General features: G+C 41.8%; 1 protein-coding gene across 5 annotated transcripts in view; it reads right to left on the bottom strand.

Moving 5' to 3' along the window:
• Positions 1-14,365, bottom strand: part of Bdnf (brain derived neurotrophic factor) — a 58,371-nt gene extending 44,006 nt beyond the window's left edge. The window contains exon 1 of one of the 5 annotated variants that reach the window (XM_090347970.1): positions 14,276-14,365. Coding sequence is in view for 1 of the 5 variants with exons in the window: in XM_090347968.1 (XP_090204094.1) it covers positions 13,735-13,737 (3 nt within the window). In the remaining 4 variants the exon portion in view is untranslated. Of the gene's footprint in view, positions 1-12,582; positions 12,863-12,891; positions 12,939-13,734; positions 13,869-14,275 lie in introns of those variants that run through there. The other 4 variants (XM_090347968.1, XM_090347972.1, XM_090347971.1 and 1 more) reach the window with 4 other exon arrangements.
• Positions 14,366-22,691: the final 8,326 nt, after the last annotated feature.

Here is a 22,691-nt window from a genome sequence, read left to right as displayed (position 1 = left end):
AGACAGAGATCAAGATGATGGTGGCTGAAAGCTAGCCTAGTCAAAAAGTTTGCAATATCCTACGTCAACCAATAGCTGAGTATGGTATGTGTACTTGACATCCCAGCTACAGTGGAGAGTGCAACATAGGAATATGGTCATTCAGGCAAGCCTGGACAAAAATAACCACAGTAAATAGAACTGGTGATATTTCTCAAATAATAAAGTAACTACCTGGCAAGTCTGAAGTCCTGAGTACAAAGTTCATCATCACCAAAAATTTAACAAAAATGTTTAAAATACAATTCATTTTTTCTTACCATTTTGAAATAATAACATTTGTTCATTAGCATAATATTGCTATTTTTTCAGTTATGTTATTTTAGTCAGATATATACAATATACCTTACTTTGAAAATGAAAACAATTAACATCCCATAGACTGTCCATTGTTTTATTTTAATTACTGGGAAATCAAAGAGATCATTATCATGTCAAACGATTTCAAGGCCTAGACAGTAATCAGGAGAACTTGGAGCCTAATTTAAAGTCTGATATTCTTGGCCATGTGATATGAATAAGCCTGTTTGCTAGTCCAAGCTTATTTATAAAAAGGCTTAGGAAATGCACTGAAGTGTATTTGTTATGTTACACCTTCAGTTACCCTATTAGTACAAGGAAGTCAGTGGACTGCAAACTGTTGCTGACAAATTTCACATAACATTCAGATGTCAGCCTGGAAGGAATAAAGCATCTAGGTGATGTCAACATTCTAGGGTACCATTCAGTTAGCTCATCTTTAGGGCACTTCTCTCCCACACATATAAATCTGAACTTTTTTTCAGGAGCTGGTAAACTAAGTTTGAAACTCATGTAATTATTTGTTAAGTTGGAACCTTGAGCCAAGTTAAGGTTTTATATTCTTGCATTTAATGCCCTACTCAGTGATCTGACAAGGAGGTAAAGTTGGGTTTTTCTTCACAGATTTTTCAAATCTTTTTTTTTTTTTCTGAAAAGACTTCTGACCTGTGCTATCTCAAATTTATCAGTCTGCATCCAATACCTCATTGGATCTTTTTAGGAGCTCCTTTCTTAAAAAAAAAAAATACTGGTGCAAAAAGACATAGGGTTCCCTTACCTAGGCTAATTCCCAGCTTCCTTCTAAAGCTGATGTTTTCACTTCTGAGTTGGAGGAAAGACACCAGAGACCCAGACACCAATTCCTGGCATTTTCCCAAATGAGATGTATTTGCGTAGAAGTTTTAAGTTTAGAGTAGAGCCTTTGGAGAAAGAACATTGAATTGCACAAGGAAAGCCAATAAACATTTTAGTCCCCAACAGGGCCTACAAGCCTTCCAATTACGTTTAAGACTGTGCTTGCCCATTCTCTTCTCCCTATCTGTAAACAACATGTTAGCTTTAGGGGTTTGTCATCCACTGTGGATCTTTGGAAAGGGCGTTTCTCATCACAGCATCTGCAGTACTCCAGCCAGTAAGAGTTAGGAAAGGAAAAACTTATGAAATGGCTTCTAAACACACTAAATCCTAATCTAAACAATTTATAAGGTTTCTTACTCAATAACTCTCAGAAGTCAACTAACTAGGAACTGCCCTAAACAAGTTAAGAAAGGAGTTAGATATCATCCGTTGGGTAAAACTTAAGTACATGGAAAAAAAGAATGTGCAGGTAAAGAATTCTAATTTCTAATCTTTCTCTTCAATGACTAAACACTCACTTTTGGACAAGATTATGTCGTGGTGGTGTTTTAGGTAGGACAACAATTATAACAAGAGTACCTAAGATTGCATATAGAGTTGCAGATTTAATAATTAAAAGAAACAACTGTCATTAGACAGTCATAGGTTTGGTCTAGTTTTGCCATTTACTGGCTCTGCTAGTTTACAACAGGGCTTGTGTTTAAATGGAAAATAACCATCCCAGCCCAGGGAAACTACTGGGAGTAAGAATCAATGGACTATAGGAATGCAGATTACGCTCCAAAGTGAACTCAAAATCAGAGTTGATTACTCTTTTATTTGTTGATTTCAACAAGCTTATTTTAAGTATTATCACTTTCTCAATTTTATGATTATGAAAATTGGGCTTCAAAAGGAGCGGGTGATAATTAACTATTTGAAAGTCTCCACACACCCCCGCCCCCCGCCTCAATTAGCCAAAACTAAAAAGGGTCTCAAGTAGCATTCGTGGCCATTCATTTTGAGAGACTTAGTCATCTCAAAGAATGATGGCAAAGATCTCTCAAGAAAATATGTGCCTAAGCCACCTAAAACTGAGATACCAAAATCAAGTTGGGCGTGGCTCTCAACAGGGAGGCAAGATTTTATAATGGATATGAAAATGAGAAAAGTTGATGTTTGAAAAATTCAGCTTCTCCACTTAAAGATCTGCTGTGTTAGGACAAATTAATTACCTATTCCGGCTCTATTTCCTTGTTTATACAATTAGAATGCAATCTCTCTCTAAGAGTTATTGTGACAATATGCATAAGCATTCTGGTAATAGCAAACTTAGTCAATTTGTCAATGGAGACAAACCTAATCCAGCTCACTGTTTGGTCTTTTCCTTATTTTAAAAGTTTTCTAGCCAGGTGTGGTGGCTCATGCCTATAATCCTAGCTATCCAGGATGCTGAGATCTGAGGATCCCGGTTCAAAGCCAACCCGGTCACAAAAGGACCTAAGAGTCTTTTTTTTATTTTTTGCCAGTCCTGGGCCTTGAACTCAGGGCCTGAGTACTGTCCTTGGGCTTTCTCAAGGCTAGAGCTCTGCCACTTGAGCCACAGCACCATTTCTAGCTTTATATATATATATATATATATATATATATATATATATATATATATATATATATATATATATATATACATATATACATATATGTGGTACCAAGGAACTGAACCCAAGTCTTCGTGCATGCTAGGCAAGCACTCTACCACTAGGCTAAACTCCAGGCCCAGGGACCTACGACTCTTATCTGCAATTAACCTCTTGAAAACAGGAAGTGGGGCTTGGCTCAATGGTAGGGCAGTAGCCTTGAGCTGATGAAGAGCTCAGGGAAAACGCTCAGGCCCAGGGGCAGGGCAGTAGTTCTTGAACTGAAGAGCTCAGGGACAGTCCCCAGGCAGAGTTCAAGCCCCATGACTGACAAAAAAAAAATTTTCCATATATATGTTTGTGTGTATGTGTGTGTGTTTCATATATATATATATATATATATATATATATATATATGCCAGGAGAGGAAAATAGTTGATATTGGCATTGGCTGAATTATGGTTTTTTGAATCTATTCTAGGTTAAAAGTGCTCTGTTCTCCATTACCTGTGGGAAATATTATCCAGTAGTACTTTTAGACTTTACTACAATAGAAATAAGATACTTTCATATCACATGTCAATAATAGGTATTTCCAAATAAATTGGTGTTTATTTAATGTATCAAAGTACAGATTAGCCAGGTGCCAGTGGCTCACACCTGTAATCCTAACTACTCAGAAGGGTGAGATCTGCAGATCTTGATTCAGAGCCAGCATGGGCAGGAAAGTCTGTGAGATTCTTATCTTCAATAAACTACTTAGAAAACACCAGAAGTGCTGCTGTGGCTCAAGTGGTGGAGTGCCAGTCTTAAGCACAAAGAAACTCAGGGACAGCACCCAGGCCCTGGATTCAATCAAGCCCCAGGACCAGAAAAAAAAAATACATAAAACACATATACTGTCAAACAAGGTACTGTTTTAGTTTGAACTCCCTCCTCCCACGTCCGTGTGTGTGTGCGTGTGTGTGTGTGTGTGTGTGTGTGTGTGTGTGTGTGTGTGATGCTACTCCTGAGACTTGAACTCAGGGCCTGAGTGCTATTCCTAAGCTTTTTTATTCAAGGCTAGTGCTCTACCACTTGAACCAAACCTTCACTTTGTTCTGGTGGCTAATAGGAAATAAAAGCCTCACAGACTTTCATGCACAGTCTGGCTCTGAACTTCAATCCTCAGGTCTCACCTCCTGAGAAGCTAGGAATACAGGTGTAAGCCACCAATACCTGTCTTGTTTTAGTTTCATTCTTTTTGTAGAGCTGAGGACTGAACTCAGGGCCTTGCACTTGCCAGGCAACTACTCTTCCACTGAGCAAAATCCCCAATCTCTGTTTTAGTACTTTTTATAACTGTATATCAGAGTAATTGCCTTTCCTTTTCATCTTATAATTTTCATTTTATTCATCTGGAAAAACTGTTCTGAGGAGAGTTTATGTGGGTTTTTACTAGACTACCAAGAGTCTGTGCCACAAAAGTAACTACAAATCTCATGGTGGTTCAACTTGCAGCAAAGAATAATAATAAAAGAATAATTCTTAAGTATTGATTGTGGAAGTTCTGGAGGAGAAAGAAATCCTCAGTGGAGAATAAAGATGAAAAGAGGAAATTGTGTCCTACTAAAGTATCCAGAGCAGTAATAAGCAAGGAAGTCAAGAGATCAGTCTCATTGTCAACTGATCTGGAAATACAGAGGACTCAAGCGCTCCGGTATACTCCTAGTCTGCTCCTGGTTTCCATATTTATTTCCCTACAGTCCTCTCTCTCTCTCTCTCTCTCTCTCTCTCTCTCTCTCTCTCTCTCTCTCTCTCTCTCTCTCTCTCTCTTTCTCTCTCTCTCTCACATACACACACACACACACACACACACACACACACACACACACATTCTCCCTCTCTCTCCCGCCTTCCCTCCCTCCCCATTTATTCACCTTTATTTTTAGAATGTTTGCACAGTCACTTGACTTAGGTATTTCTTTCCATAGCTTGAATAGGTAAGGATTGTAAGTAGTTGATTAGCCTCATTGAGGTTGGAGAGAAATCAATTTTAGCTCCCTCTGGCACTGAGGATTTTGGCATATTCTGTACTGGGGTTCACCATATTCTGAAGGGATTTCTAGATACTATCCAACACATACTCTGAGATTGAAATTTCAGAAATTTCTTCTGCTGTGCACAGTAGTTGTCAGATCTCTTCTCCCAGTTTCTGATGGGTTTAAAGTGCATTTAACATTCACTCAGAGATATAAGACTTGAGCAAAATACTTCCTACAAGGTTCCAGAGAATGCTCACACCTGTATAACCACCAGCTTCAGGCTGAATGATAAATTCATAGGCCATAGCACACATTGATGAACTGATTTTTTTGAGAAAATAAAACACTCCAAAGTTTTTCCTTTTCAAAATAATACTGTGCAAGATATATTTTGCCATATGTCTAAAATAGAATTCAAGAATGATGTCTGTCATCCAGCCCTTGTACATCAGAAGTTATTTTAAACATGGCATCTTTATAAAAGTCAATAGCTGCCTCATCAAAGGGCAATTGTATCCAGTGTGGGTGGCTGTGCCAATTGTTTTTGAACTACTGCAGCAATCTAGCCAATCCTGGGGAATGGCTTGCAGTCTTTTTCTACACCCACATTTTTTTTCTTAATTATCTCCACCAGGCTGAGTTAGCTCAGGACAGATCTATAGCATTTCCTGGATGTCTAAATGCCCACACACCTTCTGCAATCCTTGGGCTACCCGGTCCTTTTTATGTTTCTACTGGTTGGTCCACCTAATTATCTATTATTGTGTTCATATAATACATTATTCATGAGACCTAGACAACTTCAGCATGGAATATCTTTGATTTTTTTAAAAAAAGAACTGACCTGAAAAATTAGAATTCTCCCAGCATGAAGTAAATTTGATAGTGGGTCTTCTACCATATCCTTCCCTTTTAAAATAGATCAGCAGGAGTTTGTAATCATTGTTCAAATTAAAATTTTTGTAAAGTCATTGCTCCTTCATCACCTAGGTGATGTAGTTTCATCACTTACATTTCTCTTATTTGGGTCTCAAGAATATTGCTTGAGAGCCTAGTGGTAGAGTGCTTGTCTAGCATGCACAAAGACCGGGCTTTGGTGTTGTGACTCAAGTGGTAGAGCTCTAGCCTTGAGAAAGCCCAAGGACTATGCTTAGGCCCTGTGTTCAAAGCCCAGGATTGGCAGGGAGAAAAAAAAAGAATATTGTTTGAAGTTTCACGATATACTCAGCAAATTACAAATGAGTAGTGTCTAAAATTGTAAATCATTGAAGCTTGGTGTCATTTAGGACCTGTTTACAACAGTAACAGGCCATATCTTTTATATCACTTAAACTTGGAGTTGAAATGGAATATAGGATTTAATCTGAGAATACCTTTCTTGTTCAAAGCATAATGAAATAGATATCAAGTGACTGATTTTCCTACTCATTGATAACTTGGTGGTAAAGATTGAGCCTGGGTTTTAAATCTCCATCTTAAAAAAGACAAAATTCCAGACCTATGGGCCTTTCTAGAGGTCCAAGTTAACAAAGGGACCAGTCTTCATCTCTAGCCTAAAAGCCCCTCAAAAATAGAAAACACTGATTCTTGTTAGGGTCCGAATCTCCAGATTCCAGAGCAGATCCCTGAATGTAATAGACTGTCAATTTACCTACAGAATAAATTATGAATATTAAGAATGTCTTTAGACAATATACTTGGAAGGGTAGCAAAGTGAAAAAGTTAAACTCATGATCCGCATAAGACATCTGCAGAATATCTATTAAGGTAAATGAGTATCTAGGCATCTAAGACTAGGATGAAATTCCAGAGGGTTGAAAGAAAATAAGCCAGCATGAATTCATGCATTGGATATGGGCTGGGTTAAGTGACCTCTGAGAAACTTCCCAGCCCTCAGATTCTATGACTCATCAGGAAAAGTAGTGTACTTCTTGGCTTTAGGCCGTCATGTCTTCTGTTCTTTGTGGGATTTTTTTTTTTGGGGGGGTATTACTAATGGTAAATTAGTGCATTAACTACAGGAAGATTCTAATTTTGTTGAGCCCCCAACTATACGATGAGAGGAAAATAATAATCTGGCAAAGAAAATCACTAGTTAAAATTTTCTAGCAGTCTTGCAAATTTTTGAATGTGTTTTTCATTTAAAAAAAAGAATCAAAGCAGGAAGAAATACATACATGAAAATCCTTTAGAGGCCTTAATAAGGTTTGAAGAACCTGATCTATAGAAAAAAAGCAGCATTTGAAGAAACAGATTCCAAATCATTTTACCTCTTATTGCTAGTGGGTCATAGGTCTTGGCAAAGCTACACTGTAGTTTCATTCATTGAAGGCCATTTGTGATTTTTTTTTTCTTTTTTTTCTTTCTTTCTTTTTTTTTTTCCTTTGTGGGTTTTGAAGTCAGGGCCTGGACTCTGTCCTTAGGGACAAGGATAGCCCCCTGCCACTTTGAGCCACAGCACCACTTTCAGTTTTGGAGTGGTTAATTGAAGATAAAAGTCTCATGGGAACTTTTCTGCCTGGGCTGCTTTTGAACCACCACCCTCAGAAGGCTAATGCCTTCTGAGTAGCTAGGATTACAGGCATGAGCCTCTGGTGTCCAGCTCAATTCATGACTTTTACCCTACACACTTGGTTAGGCAATCAAATTAAGAAACCTGTAAAGAGCTTACAAAGCACTGTATGATTTGAAGTACTGTTACTAGGGGAAAAATAAGTAAAATCTTTGCTGTAACAAATATTTCCATACAGAACTAATTTCAGACATTAGAATAAAAGAGAGAAAAGGACTTTACCTAAACTTTAAAATTTTGGAATTCTTCCTATTTTGAAACACTTAAAAAAGAAATCAGCCAATGATGGATACAGAAATAAAAAATTCAAATACCAGATCAGGGAGAGCAGTGCCATGTTGTTTATAAAACATGTATCTCTGACAAAAAAAAAATTACTAAAGCCACTATTCTGTTTTACTTAAAAAAAAAAAAAGTCCTGGAAAGTTTCTTTCTTTCTTTCTTCCTTCCTTTCTTCTTTCTTTCTTTTTTTTCTTGTCAGTCATGGGGCTTGAACTCTGAGCCTGTGCACTGTCCCTGGGCTCTTCAACTCAAGGCTATAATCCTATCCCTGGAACCTTCCAGTTTTCTGATGGTTAACTGGAAATAAGAGTCTCATGGACTTTGGTGCTTGGGCTGGCTTTGAACTACTATCCTCAGACAACAGCCTCCTGAGTAGCTAGGATTATGATGTGAGCCACCGGTGCCAGGTAAGGTTCATATTTTTTTTAAAGTATTGTTATATTGAAGTCAAAAGGGGAAAATTACTGTTTAATAATTTAATCTTCCATCACTTAAGCCATTCTATAGTATTCAATAAGGATAAGCTTTCACTAAATGCCAATAACTGTATGTATTACTAAATATTGCACACTGTTCTTTACATGGAATATGGTATACAATTTTAAGAGACTGAATGCTGGTTAAATTCTCTCTAGAAAACACACACATTCACACACATGGCAGTAGCGAATTAGCATGGAAAGGCACCAGCAAAAGAAAGATAATTTGAGATACTTCTGAGGTAGCAGTTGTAAAATTAAAATAGGCAACTCATTAAATTATCCATAGAGTGAAAAGAAAGCTACAAAAATAGCTATTTCTCTGGCAAGTCAGAGATGTTCAGAACAAATTTAGTTCTAAGCAGAGTTTTTTTTAAATCAGATGATATCAGTTCATATTCATTATAATCACTTAAATGCTTAGTTTGTCCTAATTAAAAGCAAAAATGAGGTAGAAATATATTTAGTGAAAACTATATTCAGTGAAGACATCATTTGAACTGCCAGATTTTTAGCAATATGATCAAGTGAATATTATTTGGGCAAGCTGGAGCCTGCTCCCAAGATCACAGAATTTAAAATAAAATAAACTCCCTTTTGTAAGTTATGCTTTAAGACAAATATACCCTCTATTTTTCCTGTTGGGTTTTGTGACTATCTGCTGTGTGTCACTCTGCTTTGCCTTCTCATTCTCACTGATTAATTTTTGCAGGTTGTTTCTTACTAAAGCTTCCCCTAGAGGACAGGCCAGGAAAAGGAAAGAAACACGATTCAACATCTTCTTTTCTTATTAAGAATTTAGGTTAAAGATTAGCTAGAAAAATAGAAATCTAGCACACAAAAAAGGACACTTAAGTCTTTGATTTTTACTTTTTCAGAGCCTTCTTTTCAATGTACACTGATAGACAGCTGACAATAGTTTGAAAAGCCAATATTTTGAAAAAGCCAAGAAGGCTTTTTTCTTTTAAAGCAATTGTTAAAGTTGCTTAAAAATCTCCTCTCATTACCTTGTCCATACACATTAGAGGGTGTTCTAAATGATGTTTTTGATTTGACGGTTTAATCAAAGAGAAAGTCTGGGTGTAAGGAGAGCATCACTGTAATATCTCCCATTTCCAGAGTGCAAAGCCATTTCAAACATTCTCCTCCATCCTCTAAAAATTGCTGTGTTGTAGGTCTTGTTATCAATGACACAGAAAAAAGTATGGAGAAGATTCATACAGTCTCATCTAAGTATTGATAAAAACCTATTGGGGGAGCTAGACTAAACTAAAACCTTACATACAGAAACATTAATATGCAAGACCAAGGAGTGCAAAAAGAGTTACTGTTAAATGCTTAAGGTTGAAAATGATATCTCATTTAATATCTATCTATCTATCTATCTATCTATCTATCTATCTATCTATCTATCTATCTATCTTTTTAGTCCTCAGGCGGATTCCAAAGAGAGCAACTGAGATTTCGTGCTTTATGCCGAAAGAGCTTATGTTCATACACAAATAGAGTGAATGCCAGGTGCATCATTCAAGTGACATTTTGGGAAAAACCATTTCCTCTTCCAAGTTGAGGATGACTGTGGTGTGTGTGTGTGTGTGTGTGTGTGTGTGTGTGTGTGTGTGTGTGTGTGATGGGGGCATTTTTTGAGGTTTATTTTAGTTGTTAAACATCTCGGGGTGAAGATAACCAGGCTGTTAAGCATTTCCCCCCCTCTCCTTGTCACCCAGATATGGTATCTACAATTTTCTCAGTTCAACTGTCACATAAATTGGCAAGTCGTCTAAACGGATAATATTCCCTTCGCGGTGCATTCACTGGAAGCCCTAGCAACTGTATGAGGCAGCGGCGCGTATTCTTTAGCTAGGCACGGCGCAGGGAGAGGGAAGTCTGCGATTTAGAATGACAGATGATCCCCCCCCCCCCAATCCATCAAGTCGCCTCAAAATGTCACAATATTTACACCTCTTCCTCGGTGAATTAGAATCCAGAGAAAAGTAGACAGGAGTGTGTGTGTATGGGCGGGGGGGGGGGGGGGGGATTCCAACCGGTTGCAGCTTGGTTGGGGAGAAAAGCAGGCATTGCACCTTTAAATTCTGCCCTGTCCCCCCCCCCCTCCCCGCTCCACACTCCGCCCTACTCCACTCCACCCTTCCTCTCCTTCTCAGGATTTTGCAATAAAAATCTCCCAGTTCTGCGTTCAGCCCTGCAGATCCGTATTTAAAACGGCACCATCTGGGAAGGGTGGGTGGCGACGGTGAAGCGGGCTGCCTTGGAGTTCCTCTGCAGCACGCTTGAAATTGCATCAGACGGATCAGAAATCCCCCCCACCCCTAAGCCCGGCCCCTCCCGCCCCGCTCCCCTCCCCGGCCCTCCCCTCGGCTCCCTTCACGTAGCTCTGACAGAGAAAACGACTGGAGCTCGGAACAATCTGTGCCCATTCGCTGCGGGCTGGCTCCGTAAACCCGGCCCTACGCTCCCTTTGTGTGCTGAGCAGCCTATCACCGTCATCTGATCCTAGTGCCTGGCTCTCTCTCTCTCTCTCTCTCTCTCTCTCTCTCTCTCTCTCTCTCTCTCTCTCTCTCTCTCTCTCTCTCTCTCTCTCTCTCTCTCTCTCTCTCTCTCTCTCTCTCTCTCTCTCTCTCTCTCTCTCTCTCTCTCTCTCTCTCTCTCTCTCTCTCTCTCTCTCTCTCTCTCTCTCTCTCTCTCTCTCTTCCTCCCTCCCCCCCTCCAATTTCCACAATATCCTGGCGTTGCCTATGAATCCCATCATTTCCACCTGCGCAGAGTTGGGAATTTCTTCCTTTCGTTGCCATCTCCACTCTTGAGTTTGGGGAAATGACTTTAGCCCTAACTCCCCTTAGCCCATCACACCCAGAGGCCCTCGCCTCTTCATGGCGAAGACTCAGTCCATCCAGGGAGGAGTCCAGAACCACCAAAGCCTGGGGCGCAAGCTGCCACTGGACCGAGCTCAATTGCCGGAACAAAAAGCCCCCACCCCACCCCACCCCACCCCCGAGAAGTGAATGGGGGTGAAGCTTGTCGGAGTAAGGAAAGGTTGGTGGGTCCCCCACACACCCCCTCCCGCCCAGGGGCGCACAAGTCCCTGGACTCCGGGGAGGAGAGACCAGAGGAGAACGCAGTCTCCGCTCCAGCCGCCCGGGGTCCCTAGGGGCAGGGGAGGGGAGAAAGGAAAGGGCTGGGCGCCCCACACCTCCACCGAGCCTGCTTCCACCTCACCCGCCAAGCTCCCCCCATCTCCGCTCCGGGCTGGGCCCCAGGCCCACCGGGATGGCGGCGGAAGCTGGTCGGAGAGCCCGCACTTGGCACCCGCGCCTCCGGACGCCACCTCGCCCTGGCTGGGCGGTCAGCGCGCCCAGCTGATTGGCGGCTCCGTCCAGCCGCCGCACCAAGCTACGAGGGTTCTTCTCCACCTCGTCCGGTCGCCCCGGTCCCCCTCTCCAGGGCCGGCTCCCAGGCACTGGGGTCCGGAAAGGGCCTTTTCCACTCCTTAAGCGGAGGCCTTCCCCCCTCTTTTCCTGGAGTTATCACGACTGACTCGGACCTGTGCTCAGTGAGGCATCCGACCCGGCAGGGAACGCGGAGCGCGGTCTCAGCGGCTCCCCTTCCCTTGAGAAAGCGGGAGCCCTCCAAGCTAGCGCCCGAAACTCGCGGGGAGGGAGGACAGGGTTGAGGAGGGGTAGGGGGTAGCCATAAAGAAACATCCAGCGAGGAAACGAGGGTGACGGAGAAGGAGAAATAGAATGAGGGAGGGATGGAGGCAGGAGGAGGGGGCGGGGTGGAAGAAGGGGGGCGGGAAGGAGGGAGGGAGGGAGAAAGGGAGGGAGGGAGGGATACTGAGAGAATGAATCCTTCTCACTAGAAGAGCTGAAATTACCTTGATTCATTTTATGTTGGAAATTTCGCGTTACCTCTTTTCCTCTCCCCAACCTTCACCTCCCTTTTCCCAATAAACCTCCACCTCCTGATTCTATATGGTACGAAGTCAAATTTTAGGAAATCGAATGTTGTGACAATGCTTCATAATTAGTAATGAATTACTACACACACACACACACACACACACACGAGCAAAAAGAACGGAAAAGAGGGAGGGAAAAGGGAGAAAATGAGAGAGAAATCTTACATTTAAATCAGTCATTTGCAGATCCAAGTTAACTAAACTCATTATATCCGCAGGAAGACTGAGCCCACCCACCTCCCCCCACACACACCGTCTCTCTTTGCCCCAGGGTTCTCACCTCGGGCAATTTAAACTGAGCAAATATCAAGAAACAACCTTCTCTCATGCTCTCTCTCGACTTCCTCCCCTCCATCACGCGTCTTTTCCGGAAGATCAAGTATCAAAATAGCTGAAGAACTGAGGATGCAGGGGTCCCCGCCCCGTTGCTTACCTTCTTTGCGGCTTACACCACCCCGGTGGCTAGATCCTGGAGACAAACACTTGCATTTCCCAAAGTTAACCCAGTATACCAACCCGGAGCTTGCCAAGAGTCTATTCCAGCCTACACCGCTAGGAAGCCAACTTCAGCGAGCTCAATGAGGGGACCAAACTGGGACTCGCTTTCCAAACGCTCAGCTCCAAAAAATCTGACTCTCTCTCCAGCCCCGATCTCAGTGTGAGCCCAACCTCAGAAAAGACGCTTTTTTTTTTTTTTGAAGGGCGACACAGCGTTGGCTTGTCAGCGGAGAGGAAAGGCTACCTGGAGTACCACCACCTCGGACAAATCCGTTGGCTCTGTCCAAGGTACTGAATGGACTCTGCTCGCCAGATCACACACACTCACACACTCCGCGCAGCAGGAGGAAAAGGCTAAAAAAAAAATCTCTAATTAAGTGATACTTGATATTGCTCAACACGGTTTCTTCCACTTCCTTACGTTTTGTCACGTGTGGATGGCTTTGCCAAAGCCATCCAGTTAACAGTTGATCACATGTTGATAAGACCTTTATTTTTTTTTCTTTTTCTATGATTACCCATTCCATGACAGTGGTGATAGGCACTTCAGATTTTGTTTCTCTCTCTCCCCCAGTCCCCAACCCCCATCCTTACCTAAACTCTCAGTGTTGATACCCCATCTGTATCCCCCCTCCTTACCCTAACCCCCAGCCTCTAACAGTATTATTGTTTTGGATGGTATAATTAACCCCCTTGTGGATGCCAATTACATGCCCACATATAAATCATAGAACAGGCTCCTACAATCATATAATCGTACACATAAAGGCAAAGACTGGAATACAAGACAGCTTGGCAGACAAGCATCCGCTTTGGACAAACCAATATAACACACCCCCCTTCAGTTCCAAGTTTGTTCCACGCAGTTCCACGTTGCACTGTTAAATCTCAAATGATTCCTATTGAAGTTGCACTATATAAAAACATGACAACAACAACAACAACAAAAACCTGATTCCCCTAGCCTGAGTAGCTGCTGTTCTCTGGCGTGAAAAAAAAAAAAGTGCTAGAAAGAGCCACGATATGCCTGTTGTTAAGCAACATGTCAAGATTTTTCTATTATAATTCAGGGCTTATTGCTACTCACCATTGTGCCTTTGCTGTCCTGGAGACTCAAGTGTCTTAAAATCCCGTCTCCCCAACAGATGCTGGAAGGTAATGTGTCTTGTTTGAAGTCATCATGTGAGAAGTTCGGCTTTGCTCAGTGCATCGCCCACCACTTGGTGTGACTTATGAATCTAATAACCCTTTGCAATATCCGCAAGCTTAAACTCTCAACCACCTTGGCGCACTACAGAAGACAAAGCAACTGGCATCGACGTTGGGGGGAGGTGTGGGGGGAACCTATAGATTTACGCAAAACGCTTTCCCTGTGAGCGATACGTTTCCCTTGAGTTCTTACGTGATTCTAATGAATGAGCGAGGTTACCGGTGACAGCCCCCGCTGGCCTGCTCTACAGCAAGGCAGCCTCCTTGCCATCCCTCCCTGGGTCCTGGCACAGAAAGTTCCCAGAGAAAGTGAGGAAGGAGTTTTAGGTAATCCCCCCTCCCCCACCCCCGTGCTACCCCTCCAAAAAAAATCAACCCCCATCTGCACACCATTCCCTTCCCCAGTGCTCAATTCACACCTGGGGCTGTGGCAAAGCTGAGCTCGGCTCGGGAGAGTTCCCTGTCTCCAGGTAAGAAAGCCTTCTTCTCGCCTGGTCAGGCTAGGGCGGGAAGACCGCTGGGGAACTTGTTGCTGAACAGCGCCGGCAGGCAGCTACGGCTTTAATAAGAATACCCGAAAAGCGCAGCGGGGAAGTGTGTGTGGGGGGGAAGCGGGTGGGGGGGGCGCCGACCACAGAGGGGTGGAGGTGGGGGGGAGGCCGTGTGTGCTGTTTACGTGACCCACGCACTGTGACTCCCTGGGTAGGAAGGAAACTTCTTAGAAAAAAAAGTTGGTCCCCCTCCCCCCACCATGACTAAGGGTCTCCAGCCGACGAGGTCGTGAGCGATGATCAAATGGAGAGTGGGGGTTGGGCGCGGGACTTGGGGTGTGTTGGGGGGGAGGAGGAAGGGGAGGAGTGTGTGGGGGGGGAGCCAGTCACTTGTCCTAGGGAACGACTGCATGCGTCGAAGCGCGCATCAGCCCGAGAACTTTTCCTTTATTTTATTTTATTTCTCCCCCCCCCCATCCTTAGGGACGGATGAGTAGGCGAGAGGCACCGAGGCGAGCCACTAGTTGCCCACAGGAACCCGTGTGTGTGTGTGTGTGTGTGTGTGTGTGTGTGTGTGTGTGTGTGTGTGTGTGTGTGTGTGTGTGTGTGTGTAAGCCGAGCTCTCTTGGAGCGGCTGAGTTGAATGAAGTTACGACTGCGTTTTGCTCCTAATGGGTTATGGCTTCTCAAAGAGGAGTTAACAGCCCCTGCGTGCAACGAGGTTGGCCAAGGAGAGCACAGGCCGGGGCGAGAGCCAGCCACCGGAGATTGCAGGCTCTGCGCTCCGTGTGCTGGAGGAGTGGGGTGTGTGTGTGTGGGGGGGGTGACTTCTTCCCCGCACCACCCTGGGGCTCCCCCGCCGCCAGGGTGCCCGAGGGAAAGCAGTCAGGAACCAGACCTGCGCGCTCCAAGAAGCTAGGGCTTCATTTTTCGAAATGGGGGTAGTGGTGATGATGGTGGGGGAGGGAGTTGAGGCAAGAGATGTGGGGAGGTGGGGGGCAGTCCCAGGAAGTCCCGTGGTTAACACTGCGCTTCCCCACTGCGGACGCTGGGAAGAGGTCACGTGTGGACGGAAAGTAAGTTGGAAGGGAGATGATGAACTTCAAGAAGAAGAACCAAACACCCATTAAACAATCCCTACTTCCCATGTGTAAAAGGTGGGGGGTGGCCGGAGGGCTGGAGCGGGGAGGGGGAGGGGGAAGGCTCCGCGAGAGACCTGGGGAGAACTCTGGAAATCTCAGGAAATAAGCAATAACTCAGGAAATAAGCGCTGACAACATTCCCCCCACCCCACACTCCCCGCCCTGGCCCTCCATTAGCGTAGGGAGGCGCCAGCCCAAGGTATCTTTCCACTGATGCTGTCCTTTTGCCTATCAGCCATCTCCTGCACCGCTGAGCACGGGAACTGAGGATGAATGTAAACCAGTTGTTATGGAGATGCCTGTCGCTCTGAGGAGCGCGGGTGCCCTGGGGAAGTCCCCAGACGCTTTTCAGGTTTCGTCCGTTTTGGCACGGACACCACGATTTTATTTGCCATCTAGAGTCCCCTTCCCTATCCCCCCGCCCCCCATGGTGGAACCACCCAGCGGTGTCAACAGGCCCTGGCCGTGGCGCTGTAGGCTGCTGGGAGGAAGCAGAGAGATGCTGCAGAAGATGGTGGATAACTCTTCAGTTTCAGACCTTTCCTATTTCCACTTCCCTTATTCTAATCAGAAGTGCTGGGTTTGGATGCCTTTCTTGCTTCCTCATTTATCACATCCAGAGTGCCATCACTCAGCAGACCATTAGCATCCAGTGGCTACTTTAAGGTCCAGCTCCCCTCCCCCTCCTACCCTAGAAATGCATTCCTTATGGAAGGATAAGCTCAAGCAACTAATTCTGTATACAGGTCTCTGTTTCTTGGAACTTCCATTGGTACCAGATCATTAATTAATAGCAATTAGTCCAGTGTTGATCTCATACATGTCTCTATAGACCTATATGTTCCCCCACTCGCTATGTATGCTTCCAACTCAGCTAATCTTAGGCTTCCTCTAAGGTAAAATATATACAGAGGTATTCTGGACCTTATTAGAAACAGTTATAGATTCACCAAGCACTTGCAAATCTGTGGTAGGTCACCATAAAAGAATACCAGACACCCTCATAATCACCAAGGCAACAGTTTCCTCCAACTAAAAGAACGGTTCACATTGTCCACAAACTGCCACTTTTTTTTTTTGTCCATCCATGAATTAACCAGCAGATGCTGCCCTAAGACTGAGACAGCTGGCATAAACCATTCTTAGAGGTCTTGGGGTACAGGTTCTGTGGGCACAACTGGTTTCCTGAGAATGCAATTCATAATACTGTTAATAAACTCTCTGGCCCATTGACAGGTCCAGTTACTCTAAGTTAGACCTGCAATCTTGAACTGATCACTATATGAACATTCGATTTCCTGTTGTCATCTTCACCGTATATTTACCTGACTTTGTCAACAACTTGTGTTCTATATGGGGACCATTAGTTACCTCTCTGCTGGATCTAAAAATTAATGCCATATTTTATAGAAGACCAGAAATTGTTGGCTTAGGTGTCTGAGAAATGGCTGATTAGATTGCCATTAAGGGACAATATACACGTTTATGCTAACAATATTTCCCAAGGGATATTGTCCTTATTTCTTACAGACGTTACTAAAAGCTTAAAATTTCTGGACCAAGGTGAACAGCAAAGTTGCTTATGCAATGTGATTTGCTAAAGTGAGTTAAGGATAAGAGATGGTATTACATACATACATACACACACACACACATATATCTACTATCTAGGTATATATGACAAATACATACATACATGTATATATATAGATTTCCTCTCTTATTTCTCAGGGGCATGAAGGAAATCTTTCTTCTCTTAGTACATTATTAGCTCTCTAGCCTTTTATCTCCACAAACTCACATACATTTCTGTTTGTTTCTTTTTTTAAAAATTTCATCTGCAGAAATTCAGTCTCTAATATAAGCAAAGGCTGCAATCATTTCATTTGTAAAAATTGATGCCAAATGGTGTACCTGCTACAATTTTAATCTTGGGAGCACTTATTTCTAAGGTCATATTATTTTTCCCACACAACTCTAGTCAGCTCTGTTATGTATATCACACTTCTGCAAGTTCATCTGACCCTGTTCATTTTCAGCTGTGGTAAGAATGTTTAAAGCGGATGGTAAACGAATGTTCTCTCTTAAAGATCACTACCTAACAAAGTAGCCAGACTTAAAGCAAAATGAGTTGTTAATACAGAAGGAATGATTTTTGCTTTCTTTGGTGTTCACCTACTCTTTTCTATCAACACCACTGTTATAAATGATTTATTTTCTGCCTATTTTTTATGAAGATAACAAAATGAAAAGGAAAGTGCTCATCAAGAGTACAGGAGCAAAAAATGATTAAATAATGGGCAAACATCTTAAAAGTAGTGGGAGAGGGGTAATCAAACAGGAGTCTACAAAATCAGAAATAAAAGACTTCCTGGTTACTTAGAAATTAACAGATATTCAGAATATAACTTTTTGAAATAAAGTCTCCTCTCTCTTATTCTAAAGAGAAGCTGAGCACATTACTTTCAACATGATGACTTGGGAACTATTTCCTGTATATCAAGGCATATGTGGCAGAATAAAATATTCCTATTTTTTCTCTCAATTCTTCTTACTAAATCTATTTTCTTATAGTTATTGACAAATTCTTAACCTCACTTTGTGTTTGATACCTTCCTTCCTTCCATCCTACTACTTCCTCTTCTTCCTTTATAGTACCTCTTCTATGCCAAGGACTTGGTGTGTGTGTGTGTGTGTGTGTGTGTGTGTGTGTGTGTGTGTGTGAGCGTGCGCGCACATGCCAGTACTAGGGCTTGAACTCAGGGCCTATGGGACTCTCACTTGGCTTTTTTTTCTCAACTGTTGGCACTTTATCATACAAGTCATGGCTCCACTTCCAGTTTCTGCTAGTTAACTGTGTTTAAGAATTTATGTACCTTTTTGCTCTGACTGCCTTTTGAACCATGCTCCTCAAATCTCAGCCTCTAAGAAGCTAGGATTACAGGTCTGAGCCACCAACCAATGTACTCTGAAAAGGGCTAGAGATGTGTATGTGAACAATTCCCTAAATATCAATTTCCTAACATACCCAAATCAGATTTGAATACTTGACTAGTTATTGTCAAGATATTTAGTACCTTTAACCCCTTTTCTTTCTTTCTTTCTTTCTTTCTTTCTTTCTTTCTTTCTTTCTTTCTTTCTTTCTTTCTTTCTTTCTTTCTTTGCCAGTCCTGGGGCTTGAACTCAGGGCCTGAGCACTATCCTTGGGCTTTCTCAAGGCTAGAGCTCTCCCATTTGATCCACTTCCGGCCTCTTCTATGTAAGGTACCCAGAAATCCAACCCAGGTCTTCATGCATGCTGGGTCAAACTCCCGGCCCTTAACCTATTTCTAAATGTTCCCTAATGAGTGAAGATGAATGCTTTATGTGAGAGTCATCAGATGGTGGTATGTTTGTGATCTAGGAGCCTAAAACAACAACAACACAAAAACAAATCAAGTAGCAAGATTTCTGTTTTTGATATAAGAAGTGATTCTGACCAGGTAGAAAGAAAGATTGGCTCTCTTAGTCATTTCCTGATCTCTAATGGTTCTCCACAGGCAATAGGAGGAGAAGCAAAGAATCACGATGCACAATTTGGAAAGCTTTCCAAAAACAAGAATGGGCAATGATTGCCAAGAACCTGGTGTTGAGCTCATATTTAAAAAAGAACTCAAGGAATCTTCCATCTAAGAGCATCAAAATGAAGCAAGTGAGAGAAAGCTTTGAGAAACTCAGGATTTACTTTAGAATAACCCCTGTGCATTCCTGAGCCTGACAAGTAAGCATGAGGCAGAAGATCTGGACGTGACTTAACTCGATTTCAGAAAACCAGACAACCTCATAATGAGGCTGAAACAAGACCACATGGAATACTTAGGAAGAACTGAATGGCTCTTCTTAAACCATCTTATAGATAAATGATGAATCAGAAGAAATATGGGTGACAAGTAAGAAGGAAGTGATGTTGAAATCAGAAGTTGATAAGAGGTTGAGACAGGTCAAGGCTATGTCAAGTCAAGACTTGTTACATGTATTACATATTATACAGTATTAGAATTGCTAATTACATGTATGTTGTATTTAGTTAAGAATATTGTACAATATATTGGTCATACATTTAGTATACTAAGTATATTGGATAATATACTTAACTAAATGTGAGGTCTGATTAGAAGAGTTTTATTGTAAAATGTATTTAACTAAATGTAAAATCATTTTAGGGATTAGATAAAATAAGATAATCTCTGAGAAGTCACCTAAAGTCACAGAAAGACAGGTGAAACCCAGTGGGAATAATAGAATATTGTAGTGGACCTTGAAAAATATATAGGAGATCAAATCTGCCTGTGGCAACTGGAGAAGACTATTAACAGCTGCTAAGTTGTGCATCTCATAAATGTATGTACATACACATAAATATTCCAGGCATCTTGTGAAATAGCAGATTCTGAGTCTGGGGACCAAGATTTGGCATTTTTTTTCTATTGTTGGGATATTGTATAAAGGGGTTACAGTTACATTCATCAGGTACTAGGTGCATTACTTCTTGCACATGTTTTTTTTTTTTTTTTTTTTTTGCCAGTCCTGGGCTTGAGCTCAGGGCCTGAGCACTGTCCTTGGACTTTCTCAAGGTTAGAGCTCTACCACTTGAGCCTCAGCACCACTTCTGGCTTTTTTCTATGTATGTGGTACCAAGGAATCGAACCCGGGTCTTCGTGCATGCTAGGCAAGCACTTTAACCACTAGGCCAAACTCCCGGCCCTTGCACATGTTTTTGTCCGTTTCCTTCCCCCCATCTCCTCCCAATCCTCTTGTTTTCCCCCTTCCTTTCCCTATTTCAAATAAACAAATAAGTATATTACAGTATACATGGTAACAAAGTCAGACACAGTAACCACATATGATTAACCATAAGTAGAAAAAAAAGGAGAAAAGAAATAACTTCACATAGTACATTGAGAACAACAAACAAAAAGATAAACCTCTTGTTTCCATAACCTAGAGTTGATTTCATTTAGTCTCATCTTATATGATCTTATGTACATAGGTTTTGAGCTATTGTAATCTTCTGCTAGGAGAGTACTAAATGTGTAGTAATTATTATAAATAAGGGAAACCATTGAGATTATGTTCCTTTACAAATGGCTTACTTCACTTAACATGATTTTTTCCATATATTTTTCTTATAATTGTAATTAATAGAAGGGTTACATTATATTCACCAGATAGAAGGTACATTACTTCACAAGACATTTCTCATGTCTTGATCCCCATTTCCCTCCCCCCACCCCCGCCCCTCATCTTGTTTTCTCTCCATCCCTATCCGATTTCAAATAACCAAATACACATATATCCAATATATCAGATAACAAGGTAAAATACTGTAACAATATGAGATAACCAAGGGACAGCAGAAAAGATGAGAGATAACATAGTACATTAAGGACAACAATCACTCATTATATGGCTTCTGTTTCTATATCCTGGAGGTCCTTTCATTTAACATCATACTATATGGCCTTATGTATCTAGTAAAACCAATTTTCTTTCCACCAAATTTTTCTCATGAGAGTTTGTTTTTGAGCAGTGAGTAGATAAAACTTGGGTCTGGTAACACTTTGAGTCTATTTACTTCCATAGTCTTGCTATTGTTACCTTACCTGACTTAACATGATTTTTTCCAAGTCTTTCCATTTCCTTACAAATGGGGCAATGTCATTCTTTCTGATGCCAGCATAAAATTACTTTGTGTATAAGTACCACATCTTCTGGTCCAATCATCTACTGATGGGCATCTGGGTTGGTTCTATAGCTTAACTATGGTAAATAATGTTGCAATAAATATCATTGTGCTAGTGGTTTTAGTATGTCCTTGTTTCTGGACATTTGGGTAAATGCCAAGGAATGGAATTGTTGGGTCATAGGGACACTCTATGTTTACTCTTTTGAGGAACCACCATACTGCTTTCCATAGTGGTTAAATGAGTTTACACTCCCACCAACAATGTAGTAATGATCCCTCCTGGCCACAACCCTGCCAGCATCTCTTGTTATTAGATTTCTAGATTATGGCCATTCTAACTGGAGTGAGGTAGAATCACAAAGTTGTTTTGATTCACATTTTTTTTTTATGGCCAGAGATGTTGAGCATTTCTTCATGTGTCTACAGGCCATTCTTATTTCCTCTTCAGACAAGTCTCTCTTTAAGTCTTTAGCCCACCTTTCAATGGGATGGTAGTTTCTTTGAGGATTTGTTTTTGAGAGATTCAATTTTTTAACTGTAGGTATTTTTTAGATATGAGTCCCTTGTCTGTTATGTGGCTAGTGAAGATCTCCTCCCACTCTGTGGGCTTTCTAGCTATGTTCTTTGAAGATTTGGCATATTCAATGATGATTTTTACATTGCCCTTGCTAAACATTAAAGTGTGATACTCTTGGTCCTGCTTTATTTATGACTAGTTAATCCCTTTAGTAACTGAAGTAAATGTTCATCTAATAAAATAGTAACAATCATTCAAAGATTCCCTTTTTTAACCCCAATGTCATACAATTTGTAAACTCTAACCTGCTGTGGTACCTATCAATTCTAGAATGTTCCTGAACCCAGTGTTGTCCACCTCTTATGGTCAATAACATTAAGCATAATGTAATTATTTGTCATTTCATATGCTTTGCAAAGGAAGGGGGGAAAAGACTCACTTTAGGATACATTGAGCACATTGCAAAGTGAGAGCGAAGTCAAGGAATATTATTCTCATCATGGAAAGAGGATTGGTTAGGTCATATTATGAGTCCTGAGCTCATTCTGGGTTCCTTTCTATAAATAGGCTATTTGGAACTAGAGAAGGCATAGCAGAAGGCAACCAGAATGACAGAGGGATTTGGGGAATTTGCTTCTGCTGAAAGGTTAAAGAAACTAGGTCTGTTTTCTTTTGTAAGGAGAGAAAAGATGGTACCTCACTGAGGTGATATCATTCTAAAAGTAGTGGAAGTAATAGGATGCGACAAGAGTGCCTTATGGAAACAGGAGTTAAAGGATCCTGGCAAAAAATCAAGCCTAAAAGAATGGCTGTAGCTTTTCTAAAGGTTCTTGGTTAAAATACTCCTATTGGCAAAGCTCCATCATTCACTAAGGGAGGCATAAACAATGGATTGAGATCAGAAAATATGTGAGAGGTATGAAATAAGAAAATATCTTTGTTCATGGAGAACATTTTCAA

This window comes from Megascapheus bottae, chromosome 16 (genome assembly GCF_031878675.1).
Source record: "Megascapheus bottae isolate mThoBot1 chromosome 16, mThoBot2.hap1, whole genome shotgun sequence".
Lineage (NCBI taxonomy): Eukaryota > Metazoa > Chordata > Mammalia > Rodentia > Geomyidae > Megascapheus > Megascapheus bottae.
The sequence above is the reverse complement of the archived record's forward strand: the minus strand, read 5'-3'. Positions and strand labels throughout refer to the sequence as shown.